Below are 12,379 nucleotides of genomic sequence, written 5' to 3'. Positions count from 1 at the left end.
GGACAAGAGAGACACCCGACCCAAGAGCTACGCACATCCATCGGCTGAGCAGCCACAAAAACCGCAGCTCCGCGTGTGGGAGGTCAACTGGGTTCTCTGTAGGAAATGCCAAGAAACAGAGTCTCTTAGCAGCAGACACTCTGAATGGTCAGGACTCCAAGAGGCCATGATGGGCTGTATTCAAAGCAAAGATCTAGGAAAGCAGAATATTGAGTAAGAAGTAGCCTTGAGGCCAAGGAGATTTTGAGTACAGGAAAGAGGGCCTGTAACCAAAATCTATAATAATAATAAAAGCATAATATGCTAATTAGACCGGACGACCTTCCGGATAAAGCCTGGGCTGCGAGGGAAGCCCAAGTCCTGGGTGCCTGCCAGCGGCCAGAGGGAAGCCCAGGTCCCAGGTGCCAGAGGGAAGCCGGTGCAGGCAGCTGGGGGAAGGAAGGCCTACTCTTGCATGAGTTTCGTGCATCGGGCCTCTACTAGACAAATAAAAACCAACTCGGTGTTCTCAGGAGGCCCTGTGCCCTGACGGAGAGCCACCCGTGGGGCTTTTGTGGCCCCATTGAGACGTGGGCAGCTCAGGCAGCAGTGCAGGGTGGCCCTCACGGGAGTTTAATCTACTGAAGCGCTCTCTGCAAGCACTTACGGAATCACCTAGAGACCGAAAGAGCTACTTTGTCCACCTCTGTCCCTCTGTAAAGAGGGCTCAACTATGTGCAAAAAAACACCCCTAAAAGCCAGTCTCATTGCAGAGATGAGAAATAAACTTGGAGTTTCCACAAAAAGCTTTGGTGGGATACCATTGCAGAGAATCGGCCAGGGGGTCCCAGGAAAGGCGGGTTTTCTGCTCATCCACTCTTTTTTTTTTTTTCTTTCCTCCTGGACCCTGGCTGCTCTTATTTTTCAGGACAAAGGAAATTATCAAGTGAAAGGAAGGGCTGGTGCCTATTTCAGTCCCAGGAGTGGCAGACAGACACAGACCCAGGGAGCTGGGAAAGACACATGGCAAACCCAGCCTCTCCTTGCTGGGTCCCGCCCCCCAGAAGCAGGAGAGCAAAGCATTCCAAAGGTCGACCTCCGACGTTTGTGCGTAAACGTTGTGCATCCATCTCATGAGCTCTGCTGGCGACTGGATGTCGGGAAGACTGTGCCTAGGAAGTCGTGTGGAACCAAGTCATGGGAACATTAGTGAGGGGGAGGTCACTGGCCTGTTACCTGTAACATGCGCACAGATGGTTAGCTGGACACATAATTGCTTTGGATCTCTCTCACATCTGGGAGGTGCGCTCATGACAAATGCAGGTTTGCACAGTGGGTACTTTATCTTAACATTTCAGTGTCTGTGTTTGCACATGAACAAACCCACATTGATAAAGAAGCCATCTGACTCCTTGGACCTGAAATAAAGTTCTGTTAGCATGATAGTGGCACCACCAACCTCTCCTCCAAGCCCAAGAGCTCTGGCAAACGCTTGAAGGTAGAAGCACTCCTGGTTACCTGGTCTCTGAAATGGGCTACCCGAGCTGGCACTGGACTCTGATGGGCCTTTGCTGAACATACTAAGGAGCTTGCTTTTTGCCCGGCCGGCGTGGCTCAGTGGTTGAGCATTGACCTATGAACCAGGGGGTCCCGGTTTGATTCCCAGTCAGGGTACATGCCCAGTTGCAGGCTCGATCCACAGTGTAGGGCGTGCACGTATGTAGGGCATTTACCACGAATGGAGCTTGCAGGATTGAAAGTTGCTCTGGGTGAGTCATGAGTGGTGAGTGAACATGAAGGCCTAGGATATTACTGGCCACTACTATAGATTTTATGAACACTATACAACAAGCCCTCTCCCTGCTGCCTTCTGAGAGGGTCAGAAATAGACCATGCTGCTTCATGAACAGGGGATGTGGGCTGGATTGATTGGAAATATCGAGGAGCACTGGCTGGGTAAGGCATAGATCACCGGGAGAGAGAGAGAGAGAGAGAGAGAGAGAAGGAAATATGCTAATTAACCAGGACGCTGTAACCAGTAGACCAGACAGAAGGAGGTTGTGCGTGCAGCGTGGGGGCGGGAAGGGGGAGGGGCGCGAGGGCCTGATCAGCAGCGGCCATGGCTACTTCAAGAGTCGGAGAGCGAGGAAGGGCCAGCCGAATTGCGTGCTGGGCTCCTAGTAAGAAATAAAGATGGAGAGAAAAAGGAACATAGGGGATTGTCGTGGCAATGTGGTTCTGGCTATTGCATAGTGGAGCATTGATCAGATTAAGGAATTTTGTGGTATTCCTTAAGAAGAGGGATTTTTAACATGTAAGGGTTTTAGAACTGAGGACTTAATATTTTGACTTGGAAATTTGTTCTTGGTTCACTGACCCTATCAGGCACAAAGGCTTCTCCCTGGCATTGAATTGATGGAAGAAAGAAAACCTATCTATGCTTTGCATCATTAGAGTCTGAAGATATTTTCAAAGTACGGGACAGGCTGGCTCCACACGACCACAGGAAGCTTTTATGAAAGTGGCAGGGACACTTAATACTTGTTGGGGTGGCTCCTGTGGACCTGTGTCCTTGCATGGGGTCTGAGGTGTTCAACAAAGAGTTCACAGCAATGTTCTCTGAAGACCAAGCGAGGACTGGGAGGGCTGCAGCGCCCTCGGAATAGGTAGCAGGGGTGGGACAACTGCCTCTGTGTGAGACCGGCCCGTGGCTGGCTGATTGGGATGTGATCTGTGCACTCAAAACCGAGGTGCTGTGAGTGAGAGGGAATCCGTCGCCAAGCCCCAGAGACATTGCTCCCATCAGAGGAAAAACAAATCACTCCTGAGCCACATACGCTTCCATTTCTTACAGGATGTTCAGCTCCATTATAATCTTATGGGGCCACCATAATGCAATACATGACTATGTTTTTCTATTGAGTAATAAGAACTCGGTAGAAAAATAACAGAAGAGCCCTGATGGTTCTGTGGTTAGAGTGTTGGCCTGTGCACCAAAGGGTCTTGGGATTGATTCCCAGTCAAGCGTAGGTACCTGGATTGCAGGTTCAATCCCCCAAACCCAATTGATGTGTCTCTCTCACATTGATGTTTCTCTCTTCCCTCCCTCCCTTCCACTCTCTCTAAAAAAAAATCATGGAAAAAAATATCCTTAGATGAGGATTAACAACAACAACAAAAAATAACAGAAGAAAGAGGAATAAGTAGGAATTCATTGTGAATAATACCATGGACCAAATTGTGTCTCCCCATCCATCCCCACCCTCACACATTGAAGCCTTAATCCCCAATGTGTTGGGATTTGGGGTTGTAGGTTTAGATGAGGTCATGAGGGAGGGTCCCTCCTGATGGGATGAATGTCCTTACAAGAAGAGGAAGAGACACCAGGCTCACTCTGGCCCTCCCATGTGAGGACACAGCAAGAAGGCAGCCGTCTACAAACCAGGAAGAGAGCTCCACCAGGAACTGAACTGGCTGGTGTCTTCATCTTGGACTTCCCAGTCACCGGGACTGTGAGGGATAATTGCCCGTTGTTAAAGCCACCCTGTCTGTGGTATTTTGCTATCACAGGTCAAGCATGTCAATACAAATAACATATTACTGGGTTCAGCCCAGCTTGCTTACTCCTGGGAACTGGAATTTTCACCTTGAAACTGGTTCTGGGAGAGATTTTTTCCTTATAATACGGTCCCCCAAGGGCAGCCACCTGCAGCCCCTGGGAAAGGCGGGGCTGCCCTTGTGTTTATCTTTCACAAAGGCTGTTAATCACGGCAGTGTCTCCTCCTCCCGGAAGGTTTCTAAATTGGATTTTCTTCTAGAAGACAATACCGAACACGCCGGTAATGTCAGCCCTGGATGTGAGAGGACTGGGAAGGGAAGGGGCTGTTCCATCCCTCTTCTACGTCCATGCTGCCACCTGGTGGATCCCACCTCAAGAGAAACAGGAGGATTTTGTGTTCAAGACCAGAAACCTTGATGCAAATTAGTCCCCCAAACCCTAAGGGGCAAAATGATGGTGAGCATCGGCTGTGTGTCAGGTGGTGAGCTGAGCAGTTGGTCACTTGCCAACCACCCGGGGAAGCAGGAGTTATCATGCACATTTCCACGTGAGTTAAGGGCCTCCGAGAAGTTAAGAACCAGCTTTGTTGAAAAAAGCAATTGGATGGATAAATGAATGAACGAATGAGTACCTCAATGCAGGCTTCATTTGTGTGCACTGTGTCGGTGACAGAATGTTTGTGCTACATGCGGATAAACTCCGAGAGGAGAGTGATGGTCCTGGGTGAGTTTGTGAATGGATGGATGGGATAGCTAATCCTTTTTCCACCTCTCAGAAGAATTGTCCCTCAGGCCCCTGTTGAATCATCAGCTGATTATGTGACCTTTGCCGCTCCCTCCCAACTCTCCCTGAACTCGTCACCCAGCTGGAAGCCAGCTGGGTGAGTCACTCCATTCTTCTCTTAGGAACTGGACCTGAGAAAGAGTTTGTTCTGGAAATGAACATGGTTCCCATGAGTCACTTAGTGGCTAAGTTATGAGGAAGCCCAGTGGGAAAAAAACAGGAGAGGCGTCAGGTGCCACAGGTATATGTAGCAAGAAGGAGTTAAGAGGGCAAGCTTATAGGCCCTGGTGCCGGTTGGCATGAGGGGACATGTGGTGTGTTTGTCTGTAGCTGCTCCCCGGCTCCCGGTGCCTCTGGTGGGGCTACAATCACAGGACCCTGGCCGCCTGTGCCAAATGGACAGACAGGGACATGTGGGCCAGGTAAGCCAGTCACCGCTCCTCTCCAAGGGATGCTAGTTGGAGCTGAGTTGTCCAGCGGCGGCACCTCCTTCTTTCCTTCTAAGGCCTGGAGGCCTCCTTTTTGTTTCTCTTACAATAGTTTCTGTGCTTGTAGACAAAGAACCCTGCTGTTGGCCACTCTTGTTATTTTAGCAGCTAGTTCGAGTGGCCTTCGTTTTCCTCTCAACCAGCTGTGTCATCGATGCATTTTCTGCATTTCTCTCTGGTCACTTTCCCTCCCTCACTGCACAGTTACCTTCTTGGATGTGCTGATGCTCTGGTGTGGACGGGATGAAAGGACCAGGTGATGACTAAAACCCTCTTTGGGGCACCAGCTCCGGGGAGATCGAGCCCTTGGCCTTGCCTGCCTGCTGTGGGCTTTGTAATGCCGCCTGGGAGAAATGTGGTTGGCCCTCCCTAGCAAAGAGTCAGCTCACCCCCCGGATCACTCTTGGGATCTGCAAATTCAAGGCTTCTCCCCACCTGCAGATCGGGCCTCCCTCCAGTTCATATCCTGTGGTCTCCACCCCTCCAGGCACCAGTAGCTCAACAGTGAGGGCCGTGTCCTAAACACACTGGAAAATAATATGATGATGACTCCCTGTCGGGGGAAGTGTCACATCTACCACTTTGTGGTCCCCCACCCAACCATCCTGTGAGAGCAGTGTCTCCATTTTTCAGATGAGGAAACAGGCTCAGAGAGGCCAGATAACTTTCCCAAGGTCGCCTATCTGGTTGGTTACAAAATCAAGACACTGATGAAAGGAAAGAGGCTGTGTTCCATGAGGCACCCCCTGGTGTTCCCTTCCCGGGAGACAAAAAGCCTGGAAGTGGTGACCAGCTCTCTCTTCCTTGTTCTCCAAGGCGCCAGGCCTCTGTTTGACCCCCTTGGCCACAGTGTGGGGCACAGATCACTTGGATAAGGTAGCTGGAGGTTTCCCCATCACACTTGACATTTCTATTTCTCTCGGACTAGCAGATCTTCGATGAAAGGGTCATGCTATTGATAGCTGGCTACATGCGTTATCAGGTTTCATAATCCATGCTGGGCAAAACAGTTGCCCCTGGAGAGGAAGTGAGAGAAGTGAGAGACACCTAGACAGAAAAGGACAGGGATCAGGTAGAAAATAACTAGCAACTAACTTCACATGAAAAATAACTAACAGGCAACTTGGCCAAACCTTAAAGGCCAAACGTCAGGCTATAGCGGGATGTCCTCAGAGTTTTTTAAAAAGAGAAAGATATGCAAACGAGGAAATGACAGGAAAGGGGGTAGGCAGAGTGGCTTAGCTACATGGCCAGAGGAAGAACAAGGCAGAAAGAAGCGGGGAGCCTTGAGAACCAAGGGGGGCTTATTGGTTAGCAGGTTTATATACCCCCAAACCAAGGAGCCTCATTAGCAAACCTGTCCGGGACCCCTGCCCTCCCCTGCTGGCAGCTTTGTAAGTTTTGTGCTTGCTTACCAATAACTCCGCTTCCAGGCACAATCTCGCTTGTCCGTGATTCCCGTCCTCAACTTCACTAAACAACCCCCGGGGAAAAGATCACTTCTGAGATCCCATCCTGAGCTCAGAAGGACCTCAGTCCTACCCCTGCCGGCTGGTACCTCTGCCCTCCCTCTACCCTAATTTCCCGAAAGTAGAGGCTGCTAATCTGATTGGTCAGAGTCCAGGACATTCCTGGGGCCCTGCTTCACCAGTGGCCAGGCTCACTCCATCTAAAGCCAGTGCACCGTGCTCCGTGAGGGCCTCGTGCCAGGAAAAGCCTGCCTGCCTGAGCAGACCCGGCCAGGTGCTCCCCTCCTCCAGGTGTGGACTGAGGGGGCACATGACCTAGAGGCAGCGAGGAGCTTCATTGATACCTTCAGCTCAACTTGCCAGGCTTCGAAGCAGCTCACCTTTAGTTCAGTGATCAACAAAGCGGTACTTTTATTTCCTGTTTAGCTGGTGGAGCGCTAGTAAATGTTTAACAACCAACGCTTTGGCTGAGGCGGGTGGGGGAAGGAACGACTCTAATTGGTGCATTTGTCAAGTTCCGGGCATGAAAACTCCCGCTGCAGCCAGCTGCTCGTCACCAGCAGGACATTATTAGGAAGTAAGGCGCCCTAGCCCACCCTCATACAGATACCAACAGAAATGACCTCAAGGACATAGGTCATTGTAAGATGTAGCAAAATACTTAGGACGGGGTGGATTTTGAGTATCTGGTACCTTAGTTTTAAATAAAGCTTCATTGTAAGTTGATAGAGCGTAATTTTTAATAATGGCAGTACTTAACAGCCGGCTTACACATTTCATGAAAATTTAGCCACTGGCTCTCGGGAGCTGTTCAGGCTGGCGGCGTGCCCCTGCGTTCATCTGTTATTCCTGCATATGGTGTTCTCTCAATGGTGACCCTTCTTGCTTCCCTCTGTCAAGCATCCTTTTTGTTCGGGAGGGGCTGACAATCACATGACCTGCCTCCCCACTGTCCTGATAACAGGACCTGGACTGCAGCCATGGGAGGAGGGGATAGGTGAGAGGGTTGGGTGTGGGAATTCCTGGGACCTTGGCTGCAATATCATAACACTGTCAACCCCATTCTCACTTGCAAAGTTGTGGGAAACAACCCAGCCAACCCCAAAACCATGCCCTACCAGCATCGAGCCAGGTGCTTCTTGTCGACGGCTCACCTGGGCTTCCCCCGAATCTGTGCCTCACCCAGCGAGAGAGCCTGGGGGATCCGTGACCGGCCCCCGTCCCAGGCCTGGCTCTGCCTTTCCCTAGCTCTGTGTCGGTGGGCAAGGCCCTTCATCTCGTGGAGCCTCTGTTCCCTCATTTGTAAAACATGGCAAACCTACTTCACCAGATGCTGGTGAGAATTAAATGAGGTTGTTCATGCCAAGGCCTCCCTCTGTGCTCAGCACAGACTGTGCCCAATCTTATGAACATGGTGGGGGGTGGAGTGGAGGCCACTGGGACTCTGGGGAGGAAATGGGAACAGGCCTTGTTGTCCCCCACCCTGTGAGAGCAGTGTCTCCATTGGGATTCTGGGGAGGAGATGGGACACAGGCCCACTGGATATAGGCACTGGGTGTCCCTGAAGCCTGGTTTGTTCTCATTAAGATTCTCCAGCCCGCCCTTCACTGGCCTGGCCAGCCTGGAGTTTTCTGGGAGAACAAGATGCTCTCTACCAACCACCAGCCTGGGCAGCAAGACTCTGGCTTCTTCCTGGGGAGGGAGGCAGAGCCCGGAGTCCCCGCCCAAGGTGCTTGGACTCCCGTGGGTACAGCAGAAGTTGCAGACTCTGAGGGACCGTCCCGCTTGTTTTATTTGGCCTGAATTGTGTTTGGAAACCTTTGAATTCATTGCTGATTTAGGAAGCAAGAGCTTTCACCTGACACTGTGCCCACCCTCCTGGCTGGGCCACAAGCAGCTGGAGCTGGTTAACAACTACCCCCAGAGTCACGTGTGTGCGCTGCCCTTTGCCAGGTTCCACCCGGACCTTGACCCAGGGCATGAGCACTTGGAGGACGCTGCAGACTTTGGGGCACGTGTGTGCAATTTCCAGGGCTCCCACCACCACATTTACTCTTCTACCGGCGTCTGCACCCTCTTTGCACAGATGGGGCCTCCTGTTAATATAGATGAACCATTTATATTGCCATCTGTAGCCAACCCCTCAGTGGTTCTCAACCTTGGCTGCATATTAGAATCACCTGGGAATCTTTTTAAAATCCTGATTTCTGGGCCTCATCCTCCGGAAATTCTGTTTCTTTGTTACTAATGTTGTGGCCCCACCCAAGAGGTTCTGGGTTGGCAGGAGGTGCTCACGCTTACACCCGTCCTTGGTAGCTTGCTTGCCTGCTGCTGCCATTGTGGCCCCACCCCATAACAAAGAAAGAATTTCCGGAAGATGAGGCCCAGAAATCAGAATTTCAAAAAGATTCCCAGGTGATTCTAATGTGCAGCCAAGGTTGAGAACCACTGACAGTAAACGACATCCCACCCCTCCCGTTCCCTCGAGAACAACATTCCAGCGCGTCTAAGACATCTGACTCATTGGCCAACTCCTTTTCATCCTCCTTTTGCCAGAAGCCCAAACTTCACAAATTCTCTGGCTACGACCTACCGCTGCTGCTGGCATGGTGAAGGCACAATGGCATCTAGATGCCAAGTATCAAAACGTTATACTTGAGCCTGGCTGACGTGGCTCAGTGGTTGAATGTTAACCTATGAACCAGGAGATAAGGGTTCGATCCCTGGTGGGGGCGCATGCCCAAGCCTAGTGTGTGGCGTGCAGCAGGCAGCCAATCAATGATTATCTCTCATCATCGATGTCTCTTTCTCTCCCTCTCCCTTCCTCTCTGAAACCAATAAAAATATGTATTTTTTAAATGTTTTACTTGATTGAAGATTTGTTTCACAAAATAATGTTTCTTTATTTGTGTGCTTGTGTCACGGAGATCTCACTCCTCCCATTTGTTCCTCACCAGAGAGACAGCACCTGGCAAGTGGGCGGGGTGAGGGGGTGGTTGGTGGTGGCAGCAGGTGCCCCACAGACACCTCTCGCCACACAAAGGGGAAAGGGAAGATGAGGCTGCAGCGCCACTTGTCACTCAGCTGGATTATTAATTGCTGCAGCCCAAACTGCTTTTCCTGCTTCCTTCCTTCCTTCGTCTGTTCTCAACCCAGCAGCACAGTCAGATCCTGTCTCTCACTGGCTGAAAATCCTCTACCCACGCCCCCCCGCCCCCACTTGGAGTAAAACCCGGAGTCCTTACCATGGCTGGAAGGTCCCGCATGAATGGACCCTCTCTGCATTAGCCCTTCCACTCTCCTCTCACTCCTCCTCCATTTAAGATGGTGAATTGTGTTTATCTGCCATCTGGCTTTTTGCAGACCCTCCAACATCCCAGCAGGCTCCCACCTTCAGCCTTTGTACTGGCGCTTCTTCTGGAACATTCCCAGGATGCCACATGGCTATCACCCTCAACCACCTTCAAACCTTGCTTACACATTAACTTTTCAGGAAACCCTATGTGAAATTCTACCCTGCTTTCTGCTGACCTTTCTGACACTACTCTTCCTCTCCCCTCTTAGTATGTTATCATCTGTGACACCATATTATGATTTCCCTATTTATAACAGCATCTGTGTCTCCCCAATCCGGGTTGCAAGAGCCCTAGGGGGATAGGGGGGTGTCTGGCACAGAATCAGCTCTCAACTACTTCTTGAATAAGTTAATTTCTAGAAAAGACCTTGGCTTTGATCAGATATCAAAAAGATTTGTGGTCCAAAAACCACTAAAAAACGAAACACTTCCAAGGACTAAAGCTGTTGGAAAACACACACATCCATGTCCTTCAAGAGCCCCTCTGAGCCAGGACACAGCAATGGGACCAAGTATATATTGCCCTTGGTTTTCCCCAGTTCCCTCCTGACGTGGCAGTGTTGGGAGCCCCTCCCCTGGTGTTGGGAGCCCCTGAACGCCAGCAGGGCAGCAGTTCCAGACCCCGTGAGAAAGCTCCCCAGCCACAGCACAGAGAGGAGACACACCGTGAGATTTACCATGGGGGCACTGTATGTGGAGTACATGCTGGGAGCAACAAGAACAGCAGTAAATACAGAACAGAAAATAACAATTTTTGAAATGACAACGAACAGGACACATTATCTAAGCACTAACACCTAAGGAGGTGGCTGCCCAGGCTCTGGGGGGCAGCTCCTCAGGAGAAAGAGGCCGACTTCTTTCCAGGCTGCCTGGTCTTCAGTCCTTGTAACTTCTCATCTTTCAGCGCCTTCAAGAACTTATCTGCAGGAGAGCAAGACACACTTAGCTTGAGTAGAGATAAGGGCTTTTACTAACGCTGCGAATGCAACTGTGTGCTCCCCACAGGAGCCCCAAATCCACTATGATCCAAAACATGTATAAGTGGAGAATATGCAGTTGAGAAATCCAGTACTTAGAAAAGTAACTTACCTGCTGGAGAGCAAGACACACTTAGCTTGAGTAGAGATAAGGGCTTTTACTAACGCTGCGAATGCAACTGTGTGCTCCCCACAGGAGCCCCAAATCCACTATGATCCAAAACATGTATAAGTGGAGAATATGCAGTTGAGAAATCCAGTACTTAGAAAAGTCCAAGTTTTCTAGGAATTGTTTCTAGAGACCCGCTGCCTCATGGACCTAAACATTTGGGTGATTTCACACCCCCTTCCCTGTGTGGGAGGTGGAGGCAATTTTATAGAGTAATGGGGATGGTCTTTCAAGAACCATCTCCTCACCTTCAGTGGCCAGGTGCTAGCCACAGTCAGAAGTGATTTCACACCCCCTTCCCTGTGTGGGAGGTGGGGGCAATTTTATAGAGTAATGGGGATGGTCTTTTGAGAACCATCTGCTCGCCTTCAGTGGTCAAGAGCTACCCATAATCAGGACAGGTGATGGGAAAAACAAAGTCTGCAGAACAGCCTATGGCTACTGAACATTCTACAGAGCAAATAGGTCCTCCGGGAGTCGAATTGGACTGTGTGTGATTTTACTCTCCCACAGCAGCTTGCATGCTCCAGGAATCCCACCCACACCGGCACAGCTGGTCTCCCTGGTTAAGTAAGATCCCAGAGACTTCAAACCCAAGATCAGATGGCAGAGTCCAAGACCCTGGTGACAGGGCTACAAGGGGGGGAGGGGGATGAAGGGCGCTGGGTGTGTCCCAGGGAAGCTATCATCCAGCATTGTCCTTGGGCCTCCTGGGTCTTGCACAATTCCCATCTGCCCCCTACAGACACTCCAACCCACCCTCCCCTACTTCTCCTATCTCCCACCCAGGATCCCAGTTGAAGATAAATGCTAAATCTCGGTCTCTAGAAAAAGGGGCTGCCTGTGGTGGGTGTGGCTCCAGGGGTAGTTGTGTTCCTGTGCAAGAGGCTTAAGGTTCAGGTGCGGACTGGTGGTGGGTGGAGTACCAGGGTTGGGGCTCAGGGTCCAGATTCCCGGAAGGACCAGGATGGAGGGAGGATGGAGTTTGAGGAAAAGGGTCAGTTGAAATTCAGGATGGGGGGAATCTGGGTTCTGGGGATCAGCTGGAAATCTGGGACACCTGGGTGCTGGAGCCTGAGCCCGAGGCCACATTTGGGGGAACCTCGGTAGGGGGACATGGAGTCAAGGCCGCCCAAGAGTGGGCCCCGGCGGCCCGGGGAGGTCACGCACAGCGCTGGGAGTCGAAGCCGTCCCCAGTGATGGTGAGCAGCTCCAGCTCCTTAATGCGGATCTCCAGTTCGCACAACTCCTCGGGGTGGGAGGCGGAGACCAGCCGGGAGGGCGTGGGGCCAGGGCTCAGGGGCGAGGCAGCCCCCTCGGGCCCTGGCGGCGGCGAGTAGAAGAAGCGCAGAGGCTCATAGGGGATGGAGGCCAGGCCAGAGGGCCAGGGCGGGGGGCATGAGAATTTCTTTGTTAGTTACCTTTCGTTGTAATCATCTCCATCCCAACAATTATAGTAGCGAACAATATTTGGATGACTAAGCGTTGCCAAAACTTTTACTTCACGCTTTACCTTCCTAGTTAAAAGAAAGAAGGAATAGAAGGGGTCAGTATACATCCCTGATAACAATAACAAAGCACCTCCTCTATCTGCTCAGCT

General features: G+C 51.1%; 1 protein-coding gene across 1 annotated transcript; it reads right to left on the bottom strand.

Annotated features, from left to right (window-relative positions):
* Positions 1 to 10,300: 10,300 nt before the first annotated feature.
* LOC102755586 (chromosome unknown open reading frame, human C11orf91) lies at positions 10,301 to 12,187 on the bottom strand (the record flags this gene model as incomplete). The annotated part of the gene is made up of 2 exons (XM_006771652.2): positions 10,301 to 10,554; positions 11,950 to 12,187. Coding segments are annotated over 2 exons (324 nt in total), but the record flags the coding sequence as incomplete, so codon positions are not given.
* Between the last annotated feature and the right edge of the window lie 192 nt (positions 12,188 to 12,379).

Source organism: Myotis davidii, unplaced genomic scaffold (genome assembly GCF_000327345.1).
Source record: "Myotis davidii unplaced genomic scaffold, ASM32734v1 scaffold425, whole genome shotgun sequence".
Classification (NCBI taxonomy): Eukaryota; Metazoa; Chordata; class Mammalia; order Chiroptera; family Vespertilionidae; genus Myotis; species Myotis davidii.
Note: the sequence above shows the minus strand (reverse complement) of the source record. Positions and strands in the feature narration are given on the sequence as shown.